Here is a 21,165-nt window from a genome sequence, read left to right as displayed (position 1 = left end):
TTGATGATCCTCCCCGCTTTCCTCAGGCAGCGCTTCCTGTAGATGTCTTGGAGGGAGGGAAGCTCACCTCCAATTATCCGTTCAGAGCACCGCACTACTCGCTGGAGAGCTTTGCAGTTGTAGGCGGTGCTGTTGCCATACCAGGTGGTGATGCATCCAGTGAGGATGCTCTCAATGGCACAGTGATAGAAGGTCCTGAGGATGCGGGGGCTCATGCCGAATCTTTTCAGTCTCCTGAGAAAGAAGAGGCACTGCTGCGCCTTCTTCACTGTTTTGTTTGTGTGTACTGACCACGTAAGATCCTCAGCCAGGTGTACGCCAAGGAACCGGAAGCTGCTCACTCTCTCCACAGCAGCGCCGTTGATGGTGATGGGGGTGTGTACTTCTCTGCACCTCCGGAAGTCCACTATCAACTCCTTTGTCTTTGCGACGTTGAGGGTGAGATGGTTGTCTTGACACCAGTGGGTCAGGGCGCTGACCTCCTCCCTGTAAGCTGTCTCATCACCGTTGGTGATAAGACCCACCACTGTAGTGTCGTCCGCAAACTTCACAATGATGTTGGAGCTGTTAGTGGCTGTGCAGTCGTAGGTGTAGAGTGAGTACAGGAGAGGGCTCAGTACACACCCTTGTGGAGCACCAGTGTTCAGTGTGATGGGGGATGAGGTGATGCTGCCCAGTCTGACCACCTGGCGTCTGTCAGACAGGAAGCTAAGGATCCAGCTGCAGAGGGAGCTGCTCAGTCCTAGATCCTGCAGTTTCCTGTCCAGCTTCGAGGGAACGATGGTATTGAATGCTGAGCTGTAATCTACAAACAGCATCCTCACATACGTGTCTCTCTTCTCCAGGTGTGACAGGGCAGTGTGTAGTGTCAGGGCTATGGCATCATCAGTGGACCTGTTGTGGCGGTATGCAAACTGTAGAGGGTCCAGTGAGTCGGGTAGTGCAGAGCAGATGAAGTCCCTGACCAGCTTCTCGAAGCATTTGCTTACGATGGGGGTCAGGGCTACAGGTCGCCAGTCGTTCAATGAGGAGATGGTGGAGGATTTGGGTACAGGGACGATGGTGGCCATTTTGAAGCAGGCTGGGACTACAGACAGAGAGAGGGAAAGGTTGAAGATGTGCGTGAACACTCCAGCCAGCTGAGCCGCGCATGACCTGAGGACGCGGCCGGGAATCCCGTCCGGACCAGTAGCTTTGCGTGCGTTCACCTTCCTGAAGCACTTCCGCACATCCTCCTCAGACACAGTGTGCGCACTGACGTCATCCGCGGTGCGCACACTGTCCGGTCTCATGGTGTTCGCTGTGTCGAATCTAGTGTAGAATACGTTTAGATCCTCACACAGAGAGGCCGTGGTCTGCGGTGTGCTGGTTTTCCCTCTAAAGTCTGTGATCGTGTTTAGTCCCTGCCACATACTCCGAGGGTTGTCAAACTGTTGTTCCACCCTGTCCCTGTACTCACGTTTGGCTGCTTTGATCGTCTTCCGGAGTTGGTAATGTGCGTGTTTGTAGTCCGATGTGTTCGCGGAGGCAAAGGCGGTGTTCCGTGCCGCCAGTGCCGCGCGAACATCTCCGTTAATCCAGGGTTTTTGATTTGGGAAGGATTTGACTGTTCTGGATGGGACGACATCTTCCACGCATTTCCTGATAAATCCACAGACTGAGTCTGTGTATTCATCAATGTCTCTGGCGGCCACGTGAAACATTTCCCAGTCCGCGTGATCAAAACAGTCCCGCAGCGCAGACTCCGATTGGACAAATCTTTCATTGTTACTCACGTCTCCTCGATAATAACACACACACTTTTTTTTTGTCCCCCTTATTTTCACTTGTATAGGCTTTTCGTAGGCCTTCAGCTTTACGATACAGTCACCACAGCCTGAAAAAGTGCCGGGGAAGCGTTTTAAAAATAAGCACCGCAGGGGTGAGCCGTGAAAACAATGACTGAAGCTGCGACGCCTCGACAGAAGCTGCAATCCCGCTGTCTTCGAGAGTCAGAGTGGATATGACTCTGATATGAGCGGCGTGAAGCCTCGAGGATTGTGTGTAAATAGTTTGGAGAGATAAAAAAAAAAATGAAAAAGGCACAGAGGAAATCCTTGACTTTGGCATGCAGACGTATTAACAATGTCTAACCTGAAGATTTGTTTTTTTTGATCCCCGATTGGACACGCAGACACGCAATATTTCTCTGTGCCTGCTGAGCTTTCACCTTTCCTCTCAGAAAAGCCTCTCCTTCATTTCCATCCTACTACTCCAGACACCTCTATCCTCCCTCCCTCCCTTACCCTTCTTTCATCCTCCGCCTGCTGCCTATCTCCGCCTTGTTTCCGTGTCTTTTTCCTCTGTGACACAACCATAAATCACGGGGACTGAGAGGGTCTTGTTTGCGTTGGGGGGTAATTATATGTACCGTATGTAAGCTCTCAGGCCGTGATGAATTAGCTTCCGTAAATAGGCCACTCCAGAGTGACACAGATGGCACAAGCATTGGCCTCAACTAGTCTAGCCACTGCTTATCGAAACAGGTAAATATGTGAGAGAAAAGCAGGGAATAAACAACCAAAACATGGGAATATAGGGAGCAGAGGCACGTGCGGTGATGCAATCCTGACATTGCACCAGATCTAGCATATACAGCAGATAGACAAAGTTAGCCAGCTAGCTGCTGAACAATTTGCTGCTAAAAATATAGATGTTTGTAGCTAAGATTAGTGCAGCTTAAAAGTTGAATGATGTGACATGTTATGAAAAAAGCCAAAGATTAGACAGTTTGAATCACCACATCAAAAAGGTGATTCCCAAGGAGCTATGAGCCCAAAACATGATGTATCTTAACATGGTGTGTCCTTAAAAAGGTTGATAAAAATGAACACGCTGAAGACAGAAGAATTCAATTTAATTGTATTTATATAATGCTGTTACGATGGGGTGTAGTGGTGTGTTTATTCACCAACATTAACAAACACAACAGGTAGCCCAGTGGTCTTACGTGGTTCTGCTGCTAATTGACCCTCAAGCCCTGCCATCATCTGGGATTACATGATAGACTAAACTATTAAACTAAACACACATCTTATCCAATAATGTTTATTAACATCAAATAAATACTGTAGAAATGATGACAACGTTTGAATTAAAAATTCTCCACTAGGTCTATCACCTACAATCTACAATAAAACCAATATGGCTACTCAGTGCCCTCTTCTTGGTGCTGCCAGGAACCAGGAAGCCTGGGGGACTCTTAGCTGACACACCCTTAGGAGAAAAACACAGGTAAGACACAATCTTGTCATCAAAAATATTTCCTTAGTGATGCGTGTTTCCGGCTAATTGCTTAGACAAAAGGTAGATTACATGAAGCCCTGTTCAAGAGCTCATTTGGAAGTACTGACATCTGCTGGTCATTTGATGTACAGTAGCACTATCGTGATAATATATGTAGGCTAAATAGCAGTGGATATGTAAACATAACTTCTACCCATCCTCTCTGAATTTGATCAGATCTATGTTATCATTGGGAGATATCGTGTTAAATTGGTATCCATCTGCTGCAAGCACATTATGGAGCCACCAAAAAGGCTTTTTCACCTCCAAAATGTTCTTGCAATGTCCTTGCAAGCTTGTGAAGATCCTCAGAATCCCCTAAGATCCAGTTCAGGCAAAAAACTAATTCCCGCTTGTTTTCAACAGCTCGAGTCACATAATGAGAGAAACGGGGCCTTGTTTATCTTTGGTCAAGTGATATTCTGAAGAACAATGCTCGACACAAGCCTCGGGGCTTCAGTGTGAAACGTAACATCACCAGTCAGAGTATAAATTGGTTCTTCTACCCATTGGGATACAAATCAGGTAGATGTTAAAGCAATATTTTCCATCACCTTACCCAAACTTGCCATACTAATTTAAATTTAGGCAGACATTAACCAGTTCCAGCTGGATGGCTGCAAGCAAGAACTTCTTTGCACAAATGCTAAATTCTTCCATGTGTACTGGCCAAGTAGTGAAGAGGACCTTCATTACAAGTCCCAAAATACAACAGGGTGCTTTATATTATGTAAAGACCCAATATCAATATCATTATGGGGGGGGGCAAAAGAGACACTGTGGAAAAAAAACAGAGATGGACAATAACTGATCAAATGCATGCTAGCATGTATAATGTAAACAGAATTGGTCCAAGAACAGAGTTTTGTACAAGACTTTCCATGTACATGGAGTCTATTATACATGCCTAAGTAATATCTACTGCAGTTTAGTTCTGTGGTGGGCTCTGAAACCTTACTGAATAGTACTTCAGTAAACTGAGTAGTTTTACAACTACTATTTCAAGAATTTTTTATTTTTTTTGATAAAAGGTAGGTTGGACATTGACCTATAATTAGCTAAGACAGCTGAATCATGTGATTGCTTTTAGAAAGAAGTGTCAGGCCTAAAAATATCCGCAGCAGATGAATAATATGTGAAAGCTGTGTCCTTAAGAAAAAGAAAAAAATGGAGCAACGACCTGACACAGGACCCGAGAGTCCAGTTCATCCATATATGGTTCACTGAAGCCTCTTTAGAATTCAGTGGAAGGATGGCTGTGAAGAAGCCATTCTTAAGGAAGGGAGAAAAGACTGAGGTATGATCGGGACTAAAAATCTGTGGCAACTGGATTTATGTGTGATGAATCCAAATTTGATATTTTTGGTTCAACTTTATGGTTTCCACAACCATAAATATGGTGGAGGTTTTGTTGTGGTTTTGGGCAGTGGGACTGTAAACAGAATCAAAATTGATAGAATTACAAACAAAGAAAAGCAGAGTCAGGTTTTAATCCACCATCTGGAAAATATCCGATTGGTAATGTCTTCATTTAGCGAAATATAAAGTAATGACAGCTGAGTCATTCCTTATGCACACTACTGTAAAGTCTTTGGTTATGCGTTATGTGCTCAAGGAGCTAAAGAGCTTCCTGAGAGCCTTTAATTTGATGAAACTGTAAATTTTATTAGCACATGCGCCATTTTTTCTTTTATTAAAAGTCCAGATGTCTGCAATGGAACAAGACTTACATAATGCACAACATCATAAAACAATGGACCTTAATAAAGAGCAATTTGTGGTGCAGGCAACAATATGAAAAAAAAGAGCCAAGTGGGTGTAATGGCATGAATATTTCTGTTTTATTAAGCAACCCTCAGTCATGTAAGCTATTGTGCCTTCACACCATCAAATTGGCATATCTCATTTGAAGCTTTGAGAAGTAATCCAAATGTCTAAAGAAAAGAAAGTGAACATGCAAACTCCTCACAGAGGACCTGGTAATATGAAGGACCCTGTTGCTCTGAGGAGAGAGCCACTGAGATATAAGGATCTGACAAATTGTACTTCTAGAGCAAATCCTCAAACGTAAACATATGCAATCAGTAGTCAGGTAATCAGTCGCAAGATTAAAACCAGTGAGACATCAAGTGAACTGATCAGCTCACAGTAGTGTCCTGCTATAAGATCTTTGGATATGGTCTTGATGTTGATGTTACTGTTACTCTGACACGTACCACCCTCCTAAATTTTATTGGAGCGCACCAGCTGATGCCCAACAGAGGCCCCGTTTCCAGTTTCCAATCTTCTCGATAGGTCAGAGCTGTTTTAGTGACATTAGCTGGAACACTATTGATCCATGGAACACATCTGGTGACAGCACAGCGCAACAGTTACCCGCTTACATTGTTTACAATCTGGCAGCTTACTCAGACAGTGGATATCAAACTGTGTAACGCATCCTAAATTGAATATTTACAATTGTGAACAATCCGATGTATCTGAAGACTTTTTTAAAAGAGTTCACATCAGGGAAGCACGCGGGATCAATCTAAGTTACATTAATTTCTGAACTGCGTCAATAATGTTTCACACCGGAAGGGAACAAAATAATACCCCGTCACTGAGCGCTTTACTTGCTTTCTGAATTCATCGATATTAAGTGGTTTTTCTAAGAAGCTTGAAGTGCCAAAGGATATTAGATGCATTTGACTCTTTTTAATCGCTGCCTTGGCTTTGGTGAATAAGCATTCCTGGCCTAATATGAAAAAGAATAAAAAAACAAAGTGAGACATTCACTGACTTCCAGCCAAGGAAAGAGGTCTGCCTATAATGGGATTTAAACTAAAAACAAGGAAAGTAGGTTAGAATATCCTTCGCCTCATTCCAGCCATTGTGATCCCTCAACTGACAAATGATGCTCAGTGTGCTCCAGACACCATGTCAGAATGTGCAGCCGTTTGGTGTCAGTGGGCTAGACAGGTGCAAGGAGTAGAAAGAGTAGCTGGACTGAAGAATGCTAAATGAGGGAATGGGGTGGAAAAGAGAGCATATGGGGTGGGATGAGGTAAGAAGACTAAAATTAATATATCTTCTAGCTTATTAATGATCTCCCACATCCTATTCATGCATAATGTTTTTTGGTTGTTATTTTTTTTTCTTGCTTGAGTGCATAAGCGAGCAATGTAAAAAAAAAAAATACCCTTAAGATCTGAGGAAAGGTGAGAGAAAACACCTCGCATGGCATCCTCAATATGTCAAACACTCATTTCCGCTCACAAACAGCTGGATATTCTCTAAATCTGCAGGTGTGAGGCGTGTTTATGCTTCTGTAGCTTGTAGTCCTCTCCCTAGAAGATCCTAGTGCACCCACAGACAGACATGCAAACATTTGCTCTCGCTTGCATAAACCCCACATAGATGGTGTAGAGGTATTCTCTCGCAGAGTCTACTAGATGGCTCGCTGGTTTCCGTTACTTTATCAGTGTCATTTGCAAGGTGTTTCATATTCATCGTACCTGGAGAATGGCTTTAGCACCATTGTTTCCTGCCATAACCCTCCCCCACCTCCCCGTTCCTCTCTTTCTCCTTGTCTCATTGGCACAGGCCTCCTCTCTCAGTGGAGGTGTGTGCAGATCCAGCTGGTGTGTGTCATGCTCTGCTGCTTGGTGCTGCACAGTAATGGACGCAGTGGCCAAGAGAGCAGCTGGACACACACACACACGTGTGCACACACAGACACACACACACGGGCAAGAGGAAAGTCTTCCCAGAGACTCACTATTCATTTCCCTCATTACCATACTGCTTGTGTCTGAGTGAGAACAGGTCCAGGTGGAGGAAAATATGTGCTGTTGTTTCACCCTGGAGCTCCATCCAAGCACCTCTGAAAGCTTTCAGCGTGATGACCAATAGTACGTTTCCATTTCCATCAAACCCGAAATGTCACAGGAGTAAAGGTTTAAGCCTGAACTTACAATTACTGGATTTAAGCCTAAACTGCCATTTGTAACAATATAGAGGCAATCACAAGAGCTCTGTAAACAAATCGATCTTGGTTACAAGCCTTTTTTTCTTTTTGCACTGCTCACAGCCAGCTGCCTCATGTCAGTCAGGTCAGATGACCTGACTGGTCAGTGGAAAGCACCACTGCAAAACCCCATACATTTCAGCACATATCACAACAGAGAAAGCAGATCTTTGAATCATTAATCAAAGATCCCTACTAAGATTCTTGAACTTGAGCAGTAGTTACCAAATTCCAACTACTGCAGTAATACACTGCAAATTTGGTAACGTTAGATAAATGCCAATACCAATGCTTTTAACCTACAAATGCAGTCTAGTTCAATTTACAAATATTTACATATATACATTATATATACATACACACACACATTCAGATAGATAGATAGATAGATAGATAGATAGATAGATAGATAGATAGATAGATAGATAGATAGATAGATAGATAGATAGATAGATAGATAGATAGATAGATAGATAGATAGATAGTGCTTTGAGCATAGCTCCCTTGTGGGAAATTTAAAGTCAAAGTGTTTGAAAAGCTACTTCAGCCACTCTGAAATGAAACTTTTGATCCAGTCTCTGAAATAAAGTCATAGTTTCATAGTGTCAGAGCATAATTTTCAGTGTTACAGCTATACAAACACTGAGCATCACGTTCACTGCCTTATAAAAAGAAGTAAAGGCACAGTTCATGTGACATTACAGCAGTCTGTCTTTCTCTCGTCCTCCACCCTACAGTTTTACAGCTCCCCCTAGAGAGAGTCCTATGGAAGAAATATAGTATCATCAGAATTCAAGTATTTTTAGACATTGAATTTATGACACTGAATTTTTATCCTCCAAATTTCCCTGCAAAAATATTCACCTGCAAAAATTCACCTGCAAAAAATTCACCTGCAAAAAATTCACCTGCAAAAATTCACCTGCAAGAAATTCACCTGAAAAAAATTCACCTGCAAAAAATTCACCTGCAAAAAATTCACCTGCAAAAATTCAACTGCAAAAGTGATGAACTTTAATGACCCAAGCCAGAGCAATCAGCACCAGATCGAGTCGAGTGGCTCTCGGCCAATTAAATTACGCTGTTTGATCACATGACACCGTTAGCCAGCAGTTTGTCTCCTAAAAGAGAGCTGTTTAGAGGTGAGTGATTAAGTTTTTCTCCTAAATAGAGATCATTACAGAACGCCTAGTCCTACTTAAAATCCCATTTATTTTTATTTTATCATCTACTCGAACTAAGGAAAACGTTTGACTAACTCAAAGACAATTTCCACGCCTCCCCTGCCTGACTGCAGAGACAGTTTTGAATTTAGGAGCAGCAAGATGGAAGCGGCAAACCCTGGCGATTCTCCGGTAAGTATATTGTTTTTTATCTTCAAGTTTGTCTTTTGAAACCTTAATTTTATTTAAATCCGTTGCTCACGTATAAAGTACACAGACGGGGTCTTTGCTCAACTCGTCTGAGGCGTGTCTCACTAAGCACTACATGCTAGCATCCTGCTAACCGAGCTACCCTTTACATGCTGTGCTTTAGAAAATAGGATACTCGTTAAAAAATACTCCGCAGATATTGATAGATAGACGAACACTGCAAATATAATGTTGTAAACGAAAACGGCCTTTGGTGAAGTGGTAAAATACACCATGAATAAAGCCATAGAGTGAATGGCTGCCATGGTTGCAGAACAGCCTGATTTAATGACAAGAATGGGGAAGAGTGAGGCGAAGTGAACCAAAGCCACAAAACACGGTCAGACAAGGCGGCAAAAGGGCAGTGATCTGTCCGTCAGTATGAAGTTGGTGTGTGCTTTGGTGAACAAAAACTCCAGACTGGTAGCAGGAAGGTGGGAGACTCGTGTTTCACTGGAATAGTGGTGAATTAAAACATCCTTTGTTGGGGACATTTAGGTGTAAATGCATCCATACAGGCAAGACAGAGGCAGACCAGACAGTGAAGAAAACAAGGCAAACATTAGAAATATTAAAACGGAAATATAGGATTAATATAACATACAATTGGGGAAAATGTAAGGAACACAATGTAAATGATATTGTAAAGTCATTAAAACAGCATACTCTGATTAAAAGAAACAGATAATTGGGTAGGATGATGATGATAATGATAATAATAATAATAATAAAAAAATAAAAAAAATGTACAAGATGGGTATGTGTTAAGAGAATTTTTATTTTAGTTAAATCATTAAAGTATAATCAAGTAGAAACAAGTATGCCTTATAATCAAGTGTTTATATATTTTCACACGGTAAAGCTTACTGTTGAAAAGAACACAATGTATTCCTTGCTTAAGTGTGTGAGATGTTTGACAAAGACAGGACATATACATGCATTCTTTACTTCAGTGTCTGCGATGTCAGATAAGCATGAATACTGCTGTGTCGTTGTTTTTCAGTTTGTGTGCAGAAGTTAGATAGCTAAGACAATGCCTGAGCTCTCCCCTCTTCAGTTGAAAGAGGAAGTATTATGTAACCCATTTTGCCTTATAAATAAAGCGAGTAAACGGTGCTCGGTGTGTTAGTCTGCTCAGAGACTCTCACCCGTGCGCACGTCTTTGAAACTCTGAGTCGGTCTGCCAGTGTCTCATTTCTCTCTTACTGTGTTTGAACAAATTGTCAACCCTTGACATTTAATTGGTCCTTCGAGCCGGATAACTGACTGTTATTTTAACGTCTAGTTTTCCACAGACGGTCTCCATCGGATCCTGACGTCGTGACGCCTGCGCTGGAAGAAATCTGATCAGTAAAACGAAAAACCCGGGAACGTGAATTCGATCTCCGGTCAGCGTTCGGCCTTCACGGCTCCAGGACCCGATGAGCACCGGATCTTAAAACGCAGCGCCACAGTAGAGGTGAATATGACACGCATTCCACCAAGCGCTAAAATACGTTGATATTGAGATTTTCCTTTAAGTAGTGTGTAAACCTAGGTACGCCGACAGATCTCAGTGTCCATGCGGGACTAAGAAGACGACAGGCAAGAGCGAAATTCTAGAAAAATCGCTATTAAAAGTTCCGGTCGCTCTGGGAGTGGCTGCAACGGAACAGGTTTCCGGTCACTCAAGAAGAGTGGCTGAAGGTGAAGGTGTTACACAAATAAATAGGCCTACGGAAAATCTCAATAAAAATCATAGAAACGCGCTTTGTTTGTGAGGAGTGAGTTGTTTTTACGACCCAATACGCGGTCGAACCACTTCTCAAACTGTTTTCCTGTGTACACTCACGTATTGGTAAAGGTGGAAAAAAGGGTTGTGCTTCATCACGTAAAATTGATAACCGCTCTCTCAATTAGTGGGAGAGTAGAAGGCTGTTATCGAAAACCCATTCTCACTTTTTCATGCCAAAGAAGGTGTCACAGTTCTGACGTAATTAGTTCAAAATGGGTAACTCTAAAACTAAAGTAAAATTAACAGCAGATGAAGGATGGTTGGAAAAAAACTGTCCAAATGCAGGAAGAGTCAGTGCAAATAGGTGGAGAAATCCACATAAAATTTATTGCCCAGCCTGGCAAGGCAAATGCAATCAAGAATCAATAACTGCTTTAAAGGCTGCTTTACAAAAAGAATTATTTGAGGAAAAGAGCCAAAAGAAAAAAGCAAAACGCTTAGCAGAATGGCACCTTTTCAAGGCGTGGATGGTAGAAAACGATAAACGCATTGCTAAACGTGCCCAAAAGCAGGAAACTAAAGATAAACAGAAAACTGCAGGAGAAGAAAAACCGTACCCCCCTCCTTATGCTCTTCAGCCTGCACAGCCTGCAGCAGCTGCACCTAACCTTACGTCAGCACTTCCTGTAAGCTCTCCTCACAAACCTTTTGTTTCAAATCCCTATATGGAGGCCAGACAACAACTTGATCTTATGACTAAGCATGGTCATTCCAAAAAAACAGAAATTGTAGGTCAGTTTCCAATGGTAGCCTTATCTAACCCCAGGTACGGTCAACCCACTGGTCCCCCAGACGCCCAAGGAGTCATACCAGTAGACGGTGAGCCTTTAATTTATGCATTCCGACCCTGGTCTCATAAAGACAGAGAGAATGTACTAAAAGATGTGCCACCCCTTAAAGAAGGCTTCCGGCCGTGGCGAGATGCAGTGGAATTGATCCGTCAGGGGTGGGGTTTAAATGGTCATGAGATTCATCAAGTTTTTCAAGATTTATTAGGTTTAAGTCTTCCTAGAGCTAGAGGTCAATTTACAGGAAATGATTTAAACGGTGACGTGTTGGGGCCAGACACTCCCCAATTAATACAGGAGCTTAATAACTTGTATGGCAGAATAGAAGTTATTTTAGCCCCAAGGCCAGATTATGGAAAGATAGGAGAGTGCAAACAAAAGGAAGGAGAGACAGCATCAGACTATTTGGATCGCCTACGCCCAGTTTTCAGACAAAACTCAGGGCTAAATTATGATGCCGATCCACTGTCTGCTTTTCAACAACAATTAAAAAATGCCTTCCTAAATGGTCTACTGCCTAAGATAAAAGCACATGTAGACAAACACTGGGTCACTCAAAATACAGGAACCTTGCCTGAAGCCCTACAATATGCTGAGCATGCAGTCAAAATTCAAAAACAAAAAGAAAAAACAGAAGGAGTTTTCATGATTGATCCAGAGACAGGCTTTATAGCCTTCTCAGGACAGCAACACACGGCAGGTTTTAAGCAAAGTAGGGGAAAGCAAAAAGCAGGACAAAGAAGAGATAGAAGAGATATGAGATGTTATAACTGTGGTAAAATCGGGCACTTTGCTCGAAACTGTAGAAATGTAAGCCAAGAACAGGAAGGTGGAGATGACAGGCGCAGACGCCGTGATGAATGACTAGCACAAGAAAAGGGAAGTGAAACAAGTGAAGGGGAAGTTTACAACATTGAACAACTGCTGTTAGGCTCAGAAGCAAAGCCCACCGTTATAGTGCACGTTAACGGGGTCCCAATAAAATTCCTTTGCGACACAGGTGCTTGTAAAACTGTCCTAACAGTAGAAGTCCCAAATTTAACCTCTTCAAAAGATACCTTAATCGTGAAATCAGCCTCAGGACATGTGACAAAACAGCATCTAACCGACCCCCTTTTTATGTCACATAGAGATAGTGGCCGTGCCTGCAAAAATCAGTGCATCTATGATCCATCTTGTCCACTAAATTTGTTAGGAAGAGATGCTTTAACAAAATTAAAAATAGGAGTTTTTCCTGAAGAAAGTGGCATGAAAGCCAGACTCCTACTCTCTGAAAGTCAGAGCCAAACTGAAGATATTTTTGTTTGTGAAGGTTTAGGTGAGCCAAATTATTACTGGGCCTTAGATTTACCAAAACTTGAACCATTAGAGGCCAAAGCTAATATGTACTTACCTGAGCACTCACATAGACAGGACCCAGCAAAATATCACAACACCTTGTGGTATAAATATGTCCCAGGTCCAGACAAAATTTATGATCAACAAGTGCACAGACTAGGACCGCAAAAACTAGTCCTACAACACCTGTATGTGACACAGAGTGGTAATGCAGTATGCTCAGTGTTACAGACAGATGCAGTGCAGCGCTTAAATAAGATATGCAACCCTCATGTATCTGTTGCACGCAACGACCAAACGCCTTGGTCTGAGTTAGGCACAGTGCTGAGAAATGTAGAAATGGACAGATATGACAAAATAGAGTGTGAGGACTGGCAAAAAGGCCGTAGAACTGGGTGCATGAGGCTAACGCTGTGTTGGCCGGTGACAGCCACACCAGCCACACATTTAGCCACAACAGAGCAAGATGAATGACAAGTATTAACAATTGAAGCACATCCAGAACTAGAGAAGCTGCCACAAACATTATGGTCTCAAGGACCCACGGATGTAGGCCTAATAAAAGGAGCAGATCCAGTAGTGGTGAAAACTACAACCTCATATAGGCCTGTAAAACCACAATATCCCTTGAGTGCAGAGGCAAAAGAAGGTATCAGACCAGTCATAGCAGAGATGCAAAAAGCAGGTATTCTCGTGAAAACTAATGAAGCCACGTGTAATACACCAATTTTTCCAGTAAAAAAGGCTAATACAGGAAAATATCGCTTAGTTCATGATCTAAGAGCAATAAATGAGGTAACAGAGCAAATACCTCCAGTGGTTGCAAATCCACACACAATTCTAAATCAAGTAACACCAAAAGAACGGTGGTTCTCTGTAATAGACTTGTCCAATGCCTTCTTCTCTGTACCTCTGCACCCTGACTCACAGAAGTTATTCGGATTCACCTTTGACAATCAAAAGTATACTTATACAAGGTTGCCTCAGGGATTCCAGAATAGCCCAACTCTGTATGCAGAGGCTTTGAGAAAATCAATGTCATCTTGTACGCTCCCTGCCCCAGGGCAGTTCTTGTTGTATGTAGATGATATATTGATCACAGGCCATACAAAAGATGAGTGCAAAGAAAACACATTAACAGTTTTGCAACATCTCGCAGAGCAAGGCCATAAAGTGTCACAGCATAAACTGCAATTGTGGAGCCAGGAAGTAACATACCTTGGCCACAAATTGACAGGACAAGGCAGGCAGCTGTTAGAGAGCAGAAAGATAGCAGTCCAAAATGCCCCAAAACCAGTAACTAAACAACAAATGATGAGTTTTTTAGGACTGTGCAATTTCTGTAGATGCTGGATTCCAGAATACGCATTACTAGCTCAACCACTACAGAACCTCATTTATGGTAAAGATCTAGCATTAAAAGACAAAGTACAATGGACTCCAGAAGCAGAAAAAGCTTTCGTTGATTTGAAAATAGCACTGCAGACATGTACCGTCTTAGCATTACCAGACTATGGAAAACCTTTCGTTCTCCATGTTGATGGTGCAGGAGGGTATATGAAAGCAGTCTTAACTCAAGCTTTTGGAGAAAAACAACGTCCATTAGCTTTCTACTCATGCAAACTTGACTCTGTAGCTGCTGGATTACCTACCTGTGTTCAGGCATGCGCAGCAGCAGCAGAGGCAGTTAAAAAATGTGCAGACATTGTTCTAGGACATAAATTGATCATCAAAGTCCCACATGCAGTGACCTCTATTTTGCTCCAAGCGAACCTCTCTTTCCTCACGCATGCAAGACAACTTTCTTATGTGGGGATTCTACTTACACAATCACACATAAAAATAGAGAAGTGTGGCCAGCTAAACCCAAGTACACTTTTGCCGACTTCTCTGGACGGAGAACAACACTGTTGCATTCAAAAATTAGAGGAAGATACAAAACCTCGCACTGATATATACAGCTCCCCCCAGAGCAGTTTCAGTAATGTTTTTGTGGACGGCTCAGCGTCAAAAGACATTCACGGTAGAAATTGTGTGGGTTATGCGGTCACAACTGTTGATAAAGTGATAGAAGCAAAAGCTCTCAGCTCCTCAAACTCTGCTCAAAGCGCAGAACTAACCGCAGTCATCAGAGCATGTACTTTATATAAGGGTCAAAGTGTTAATGTTTACACAGACAGTCAATATGTCTATTCAGCAGTTCATCATTTCGCTAAAATATGGCATAACAGAGGAATGACAACTTCCTCAGGCAACACAGTTCAACATGCAAACCTTCTAAAAAAGCTATTAGAAGTAATAACGTTGCCAAAAGAATTAGCACTATGCAAATGTGCAGCTCATCAAAAGGATGACACAGAAATTACGAGAGGAAATAACTTTGCTGACAAAGCAGCAAAAGCAGCTGCAGAAAAACAAATTGATGTTTTAACAACAGAAACCATAGATCTAATACCTTTAGAAATACTAGCAGATGCACAGAAAACAGCATCGCTGAGTGAACAAAAATCTTGGGTGAAAGATGGAGCAGAATTAAAAGACAACCTTATGATGTGTAATGGCAAACCAGTGCTTCCAAAATCTTTGCATAGAACTGCTGCTTTAGTGACACATGGGAAAACTCATGTGTCATCAGGAGGGATGATTAATATTCTTAATAAACAATTCTATACAAAAAATTTTGAAAGTTCAGCACAAGAGTTTATCAGAACATGTATGATTTGCCAAAGACACAACGCACAGGGAAATCTACGTCCAAAGCGAGGGCATTTCCCTATACCACCGCATCCATTTCACACTGTCCACATGGATTTCATAGAATTAAATGAATCACAATCCTCCAAATATGCACTTGTGATAATTGATGTATTTTCCAAGTGGCCAGAAATATACCCAGTGAAAAAAGCAGATGCAATATCAGTAGCAAAATGTCTATGTAATCATTTTATTCCAACGTACGGTATTCCATCTCTGATAAGATCAGACAATGGCACACATTTTGTAAATGAAGTAATAAGTAAAGTTTCTGAAGCTTTAGGCTTCAGCATAAAACATCACTGTTCTTATCATCCACAAAGTGCAGGATTAGTCGAGAGAACTAACGGCACAATTAAACAAAGGTTGAGGAAATGTATGGAAGAGACTAAAAAACCTTGGCCTGAATGTCTAAGCTTGGTTAAATTATGGATGAGAATAACTCAAGGAACAGGTGGTCTAACGCCATTTGAAATCGTACATGGCAGACATTTTCCACTCCCCATAATGAGTGAGCCAATTAATAAATCTATTGCAGAAACAACAATGGCAGAATGGATGACAAAACTATTTGAGAATAAAGAAGTGAGATTAAGCAATCAACTGCCGAGTGACTTTTCTTCAGTTTCTTGCAGGTTGAACCCCGGTGATTGGATTCTGATTAAAGTCCTCCAGCGGAAAAACTGGAGTGCTCCAAAGTGGGAAGGTCCCTTCCAGGTGCTACTTACCACACCCACAGCGTGTAAGATAGCCGAACGAGTTTCGTGGATTCATCAATCCCACGTGAAGAAAGTGTTTGCACCACAATAAGACGCCGGTTCCCCTGACTCTTACGTGAACCCCTGCTGGAGGACAGGGCTGAACGGGTTTCCCGCCCTGTGCTTCCTCGGCAGTGCTACTCACGTGGGAGCTCGGGTGTGCCTGGTCGCCCTGAAGATCAGACTGACCTATCCCACCGAAGAGCAGAACCAATAATAACACCAGGGACGCCTGAATAAAATCTCAACAAGATGACTGAGGAAAACAACCTGATAAATCCAGAAGAAGAACCAGCTTCAGAATCAATGCTAGCACCAGTTCCAGCCCCAAAGCTGTTGTGCTTGGGCGCTTGTGACATCAAACGAAAACTACTCATGTGCTACATATTCTGTCTAATGGCTATCCTCCTGATGACGACACTCTTTTGGTTGATGCCCAGTGGAACCCACAAGACAGTACCAATTATTCTCCGACCTAAGAGGTGGACCCACGACAACTCGCACCTGAAGGAGATAGACAAAGAACACAACCACCCGTGGCTGAACAATGCATGGTACCGGTATGTCCATGACAGAGTGCACAGAGAAGACAATGCCGCAAACTGCTATGTCTGCTCACATATGCCCACGACAGCACTCCATGCCACAGTGTATGGAAAACCCCCAACCAAGGCTGAAGCACTCTGCATATATGACAAAGCCATTACCGGGACCTGCTCAACACCAGGAAAACCTGTGATGGTGATAGGTGGATCCATAAAGGACCAAAACAGCAACACATGCCACAACACTACACAATATATAGTCCCACAGAGTGTAAAGTCTTTAATCTACAACATAACAAACTGCACCCACCAGTACCCAAATATAAACTACACCTGCAATGAAGCCTACTGGGTGCATATAAACGTCAGCCATAGAAAACTGAAATCATTCTCAGTTGTTTTGCCACCTGACATACAACACCCAGTGTGCTTTAACTTCACAGGAGCAACCGGACAAACAGGTACGCCCCAGGGTCTGAAGAAATTAGGACAAAACCGAAACTGCTCCATGATCCTGGCGGCACCAGATTGGGATGGCATCGGCTCATCGACAGGTACATACTGGGTACAGGGCGCAGCTTGGGCGTGTGGCCTGAAAGTCTATTTCATGCTGCCACCAAACAGCACCGGACTCTGTGCCCCTGTTCTGGTATCTGACCACACCTTTAAGATGTCAGTGAACAGCAACACCAGAGCTAAACGTAGCACAGGCCTCAAGCCCCATGATCCATATCTTGGTTCTGATGTACCAGATGACTTCAAACTCTGGACCAAGAGCCAGAAGGTAATACACGCTTTGTTTCCATGGATAGGAGTAGGGAAACACGCACTACGGATAGAAACCCTGGACTATCGTTTTGGATTATTTTTAAATGCTTCAACCCGCATTAATCAAGGACAGAATGAAGAAATTGATGCAATTCGCATCACTGTCATGCAGCACCGAGTGGCTTTAGACATCATTCTCGCAGAGAAAGGTGGTCTCTGCGTATTGTTTAACACTACATGTTGTACCTACATACCTGATAACATCCATTCATTAAACATGACAAATGCTTTGAATGTTTTGAAACAACTGAGAGACGCTCAGCAGCAGGACTACGTTACCGATACTCAAGGTTGGTGGGACTGGCTGCTGAGCGGCTCTTGGAAATCTCTACTGATTAAAGGCCTGTTGGCCCTTTTCAGTGTGATGTTACTATTTTGCCTTTTCATTGCTTGTATTATCCCATGTCTGAGAAGCATAATGACAAACATGTTCAAGCGTATGTTAGGAAACCATGTCTTGGCTCAGTCAGTTATGGAGGATCCCTATCGTCAGTATGGTATGCTGAGTGTGGGAGAGAGAGAAGAAAATCTCTATGACAATCTTGACAAGCTTGTTGTTTAATTATTTCACTGAATGACGTGCAAGTTGAAAATGTGACTAACAAGTGACTATGCATTGAGTAAAACATGTGAAATATATTAACATCAGGAGGGAATGTTAAGAGAATTTTTATTTTAGTTAAATCATTAAAGTATAATCAAGTAGAAACAAGTATGCCTTATAATCAAGTGTTTATATATTTTCACACGGTAAAGCTTACTGTTGAAAAGAACACAATGTATTCCTTGCTTAAGTGTGTGAGATGTTTGACAAAGACAGGACATATACATGCATTCTTTACTTCAGTGTCTGCGATGTCAGATAAGCATGAATACTGCTGTGTCGTTGTTTTTCAGTTTGTGTGCAGAAGTTAGATAGCTAAGACAATGCCTGAGCTCTCCCCTCTTCAGTTGAAAGAGGAAGTATTATGTAACCCATTTTGCCTTATAAATAAAGCGAGTAAACGGTGCTCGGTGTGTTAGTCTGCTCAGAGACTCTCACCCGTGCGCACGTCTTTGAAACTCTGAGTCGGTCTGCCAGTGTCTCATTTCTCTCTTACTGTGTTTGAACAAATTGTCAACCCTTGACAGTATGTATACTTGTAGCCAGAACTTAACAACTATAAAGTTGTAGCATGTCAGTACTAGAGCAGGGCGATATGGCCAAAAATATTTATCACGATATATATTTGAAAATTTGCGGTAACGATATAACCGACGATATAATTGATGCGAGACAAAATACAACTCCACAACATTACTAGCGCAAAAAGACAACCTTCCATTTATTTTCACTTAAACAAGAAGCTGGTTTTTATGTACATTAAAGCTTTATAAAAATGTAACAGTGCAAATGCAAATTCCTTGCTGAAAGTTTAACCAAAAGGCATTTCCAGTAGAAATGGGCTGACATATCCTGAGCATAACCATGTATAATATCCACTGAAGTTAAAAAGAGGTGCTTTGCAACATTAAACTGCAGTGTGCAGTACGTATTTTTCGGACCATAAGGTGCACGGGATTATAAGGCACATTAAGCGAAACAAAGCAGTCAGATAAATCAAACTTTATTAAACTCATTCTTCTTGCTTCCTCCACTTCTGTACCATTGATTCATTAATGTTGAATTCTCTGGCAGCTGCTCTATTCCCATGTTGCTGCAGTATATTAATGACTAACCTCGTATTGTGGATGGATTATCTCAGTTGTTCTCCTGACTGAAGTTTGGTCCGTTTACAGCATCCTGCCATGCGATTGCATTTGTCTCTAACCATGAAGAACCTTCACGTTAACTTTTATAAGTGGAAAAGTGTTAGTGTTCGTCCTTCAGCTTCACTGTTTATGTTATGCTAACATAGCTGTGTCGCTAGCGAGCACGTAGCACATCATTATATACCAGCTAGCCCAACTTCAGTAACCCTGCAAACATCGCTGCTGTTTAGTTTCCTGTCTTCATTTATGTTGGAAGTGATAGCAGAGCTGTACGTTTGATTTTTTTCAGAAATCTCTCAGTCAGAACATGCAATATCATGCTTAGGTAACTAGCGAGCTAACTTCCGCTAGCTTCCTGCTAACTTCTAACTCCGTTAAATGTAATAACTTTTGTTTTCATGGATGCCTGGAAGTTAAACTTTATAGTTACACCTGGTAAAGCAGCAATGCTGATCGTTTTATTAAAGATGAAAGAATTTAGACAGTTTTTAACTCTAAGTGATGCTGCAGTGTTGTTTGACCTGAAGTATACGGAGTTTAGGACCCAGATTACTCCCAGATTTAAGAGCATCTTAGTCCGACAAATATGACAATAACAACGGCTGCTTGCATGTTGTGCAAAAAAATGTGCTTTGTTGTGTATCTGATGGACAAACACCAAACCAGTTCCACATCAATGAAGTTGCACCATTTTTACAAACCAATTCTGGTTCATCTGTTTCACTCAACAATCGGCCATGTGCGTATGAAAACAAAGGCACTGCGCATGCGCGTTTTACTCCCATTCTATCGCGATATTTCATTTTCCTATCGTTGCCTAACATTATACCGATATTACCGTGAACGGTATAATATGGCCCAGCCCTAGTCAGTACCTTACCCCATCCATTATATCCACACTTTCAGAAAAGGATATGGTCAATATCTTTACAAATACTATCTAAACTTAAACTGGATATTCCCTCTGCTTCTTCTGCTTCTCGTATACACCCTCAGGGTTTGTGATCAGCCAGCGGCTGATATGATCATTAATCCTGTAAAATATTCTTTCGGTTTATGAATCTGTTTGCATGGATTTCTTAATCTGTTTCCACTGTTAGCAGAAGTTGTGGTGTGCTGCTCTCCAAGACTACAAGCTGCGTTAAAGTTGGAAGTAACTGGCCGATGTTCCACTGTTGAAGATAGCTGTGCCCATTTGTTGCACATTGTGGGTATGGAGAAGTTGAGGCCCTTGCAGGCTACCCACAATTTCCCCAAACTGAGCGATTATACATCTTCCTTCCATATTTGTATCTTGTGTCACTAAAAATAATTTTATTTAATTTTATACATTGATTAATGACCTGCAGAATCTCCTTATCATATTAAGTGATTCATAATTGTCACTTTATGCTTTCTCCATCTTGAAAGTGATGACATCCTTGCATTACATCCTTTAGGTTCATTTTCTGCAGGCAGGTTTCTGACAGAGAACAGGCAGATTTACACTATAACATGCAGCGTTCTATAGATGGACACATAAAGAAATGAAAAATTACATGTATGTGCTAACTTTCTAAACACTGTTACATTAATGATTAAGTAGATAAAACATTTATGTCAGCCTTGGCTCATAGTTAATTTAAAGACAAGAACTTTGTGTGTGTTTCAGGTCCTGCACTCTCAAAGACTGAATGAACCAGCATGGCAGCCATGGGTCACTGTGAGCATCACAGGGAAGGTTGAAGCCGCCCACTGCAGCTGTAAGGCCGGAGTCACGGAGACCTGCACCCACGTCACTGCTCTTCTGTTTAATGTAGGGGGGCGATCGTGGCTCAAGAGTTAGGAGTTCGCCTTGTAATTGGAAGGTTGCCGGTTTGAGCCCCGGCTTAGACAGTCTCGGT

At 42.1% G+C, this 21,165-nt stretch overlaps 1 protein-coding gene and 1 long non-coding RNA gene across 6 annotated transcripts; both read left to right on the top strand.

Moving 5' to 3' along the window:
* The first annotated feature begins 8,324 nt into the window (after positions 1–8,324).
* Positions 8,325–20,907, top strand: LOC146644093 (uncharacterized). Of its 3 annotated transcripts, none has more exons than XR_014909374.1 (3): positions 8,325–8,475; positions 8,631–8,688; positions 20,386–20,907. It is a non-coding gene; the product is annotated as an uncharacterized LOC146644093 (long non-coding RNA). The 3 variants fall into 3 exon arrangements; XR_014909373.1 differs by having other exon boundaries at positions 20,383–20,907; XR_014909372.1 differs by having other exon boundaries at positions 8,576–8,688; positions 20,383–20,907.
* Positions 9,993–18,598, top strand: LOC146644094 (uncharacterized). 3 transcript variants are annotated; one of them, XM_085395158.1, is made up of 2 exons: positions 9,993–10,204; positions 16,035–18,598. In XM_085395158.1, the coding sequence occupies exon 2, from the start codon at positions 16,410–16,412 to the stop codon at positions 18,090–18,092; it is 1,683 nt and encodes a 560-aa protein (XP_085251284.1). In that variant the 5' UTR covers positions 9,993–10,204; positions 16,035–16,409; the 3' UTR covers positions 18,093–18,598. The 3 variants fall into 3 exon arrangements, with proteins under 3 accessions (XP_085251284.1, XP_085251283.1, XP_085251282.1); XM_085395157.1 differs by having other exon boundaries at positions 16,025–18,598; XM_085395156.1 differs by having other exon boundaries at positions 9,993–13,763; positions 15,119–18,598.
* Positions 20,908–21,165: the final 258 nt, after the last annotated feature.

The sequence above is a fragment of the Rhamphochromis longiceps genome, linkage group LG22 (assembly GCF_057381845.1).
Source record: "Rhamphochromis longiceps isolate RC_006_pf linkage group LG22, R_longiceps_female_GT1.1, whole genome shotgun sequence".
In the NCBI taxonomy this organism is placed as follows: Eukaryota; Metazoa; Chordata; class Actinopteri; order Cichliformes; family Cichlidae; genus Rhamphochromis; species Rhamphochromis longiceps.
Note: the sequence above shows the minus strand (reverse complement) of the source record. Positions and strands in the feature narration are given on the sequence as shown.

Bases quoted from the DNA above. Each gene is read 5' to 3' on its own strand.
- LOC146644094 (XM_085395158.1), top strand. From the start codon at position 16,410: ATGACTGAGGAAAACAACCTGATAAATCCAGAAGAAGAACCAGCTTCA.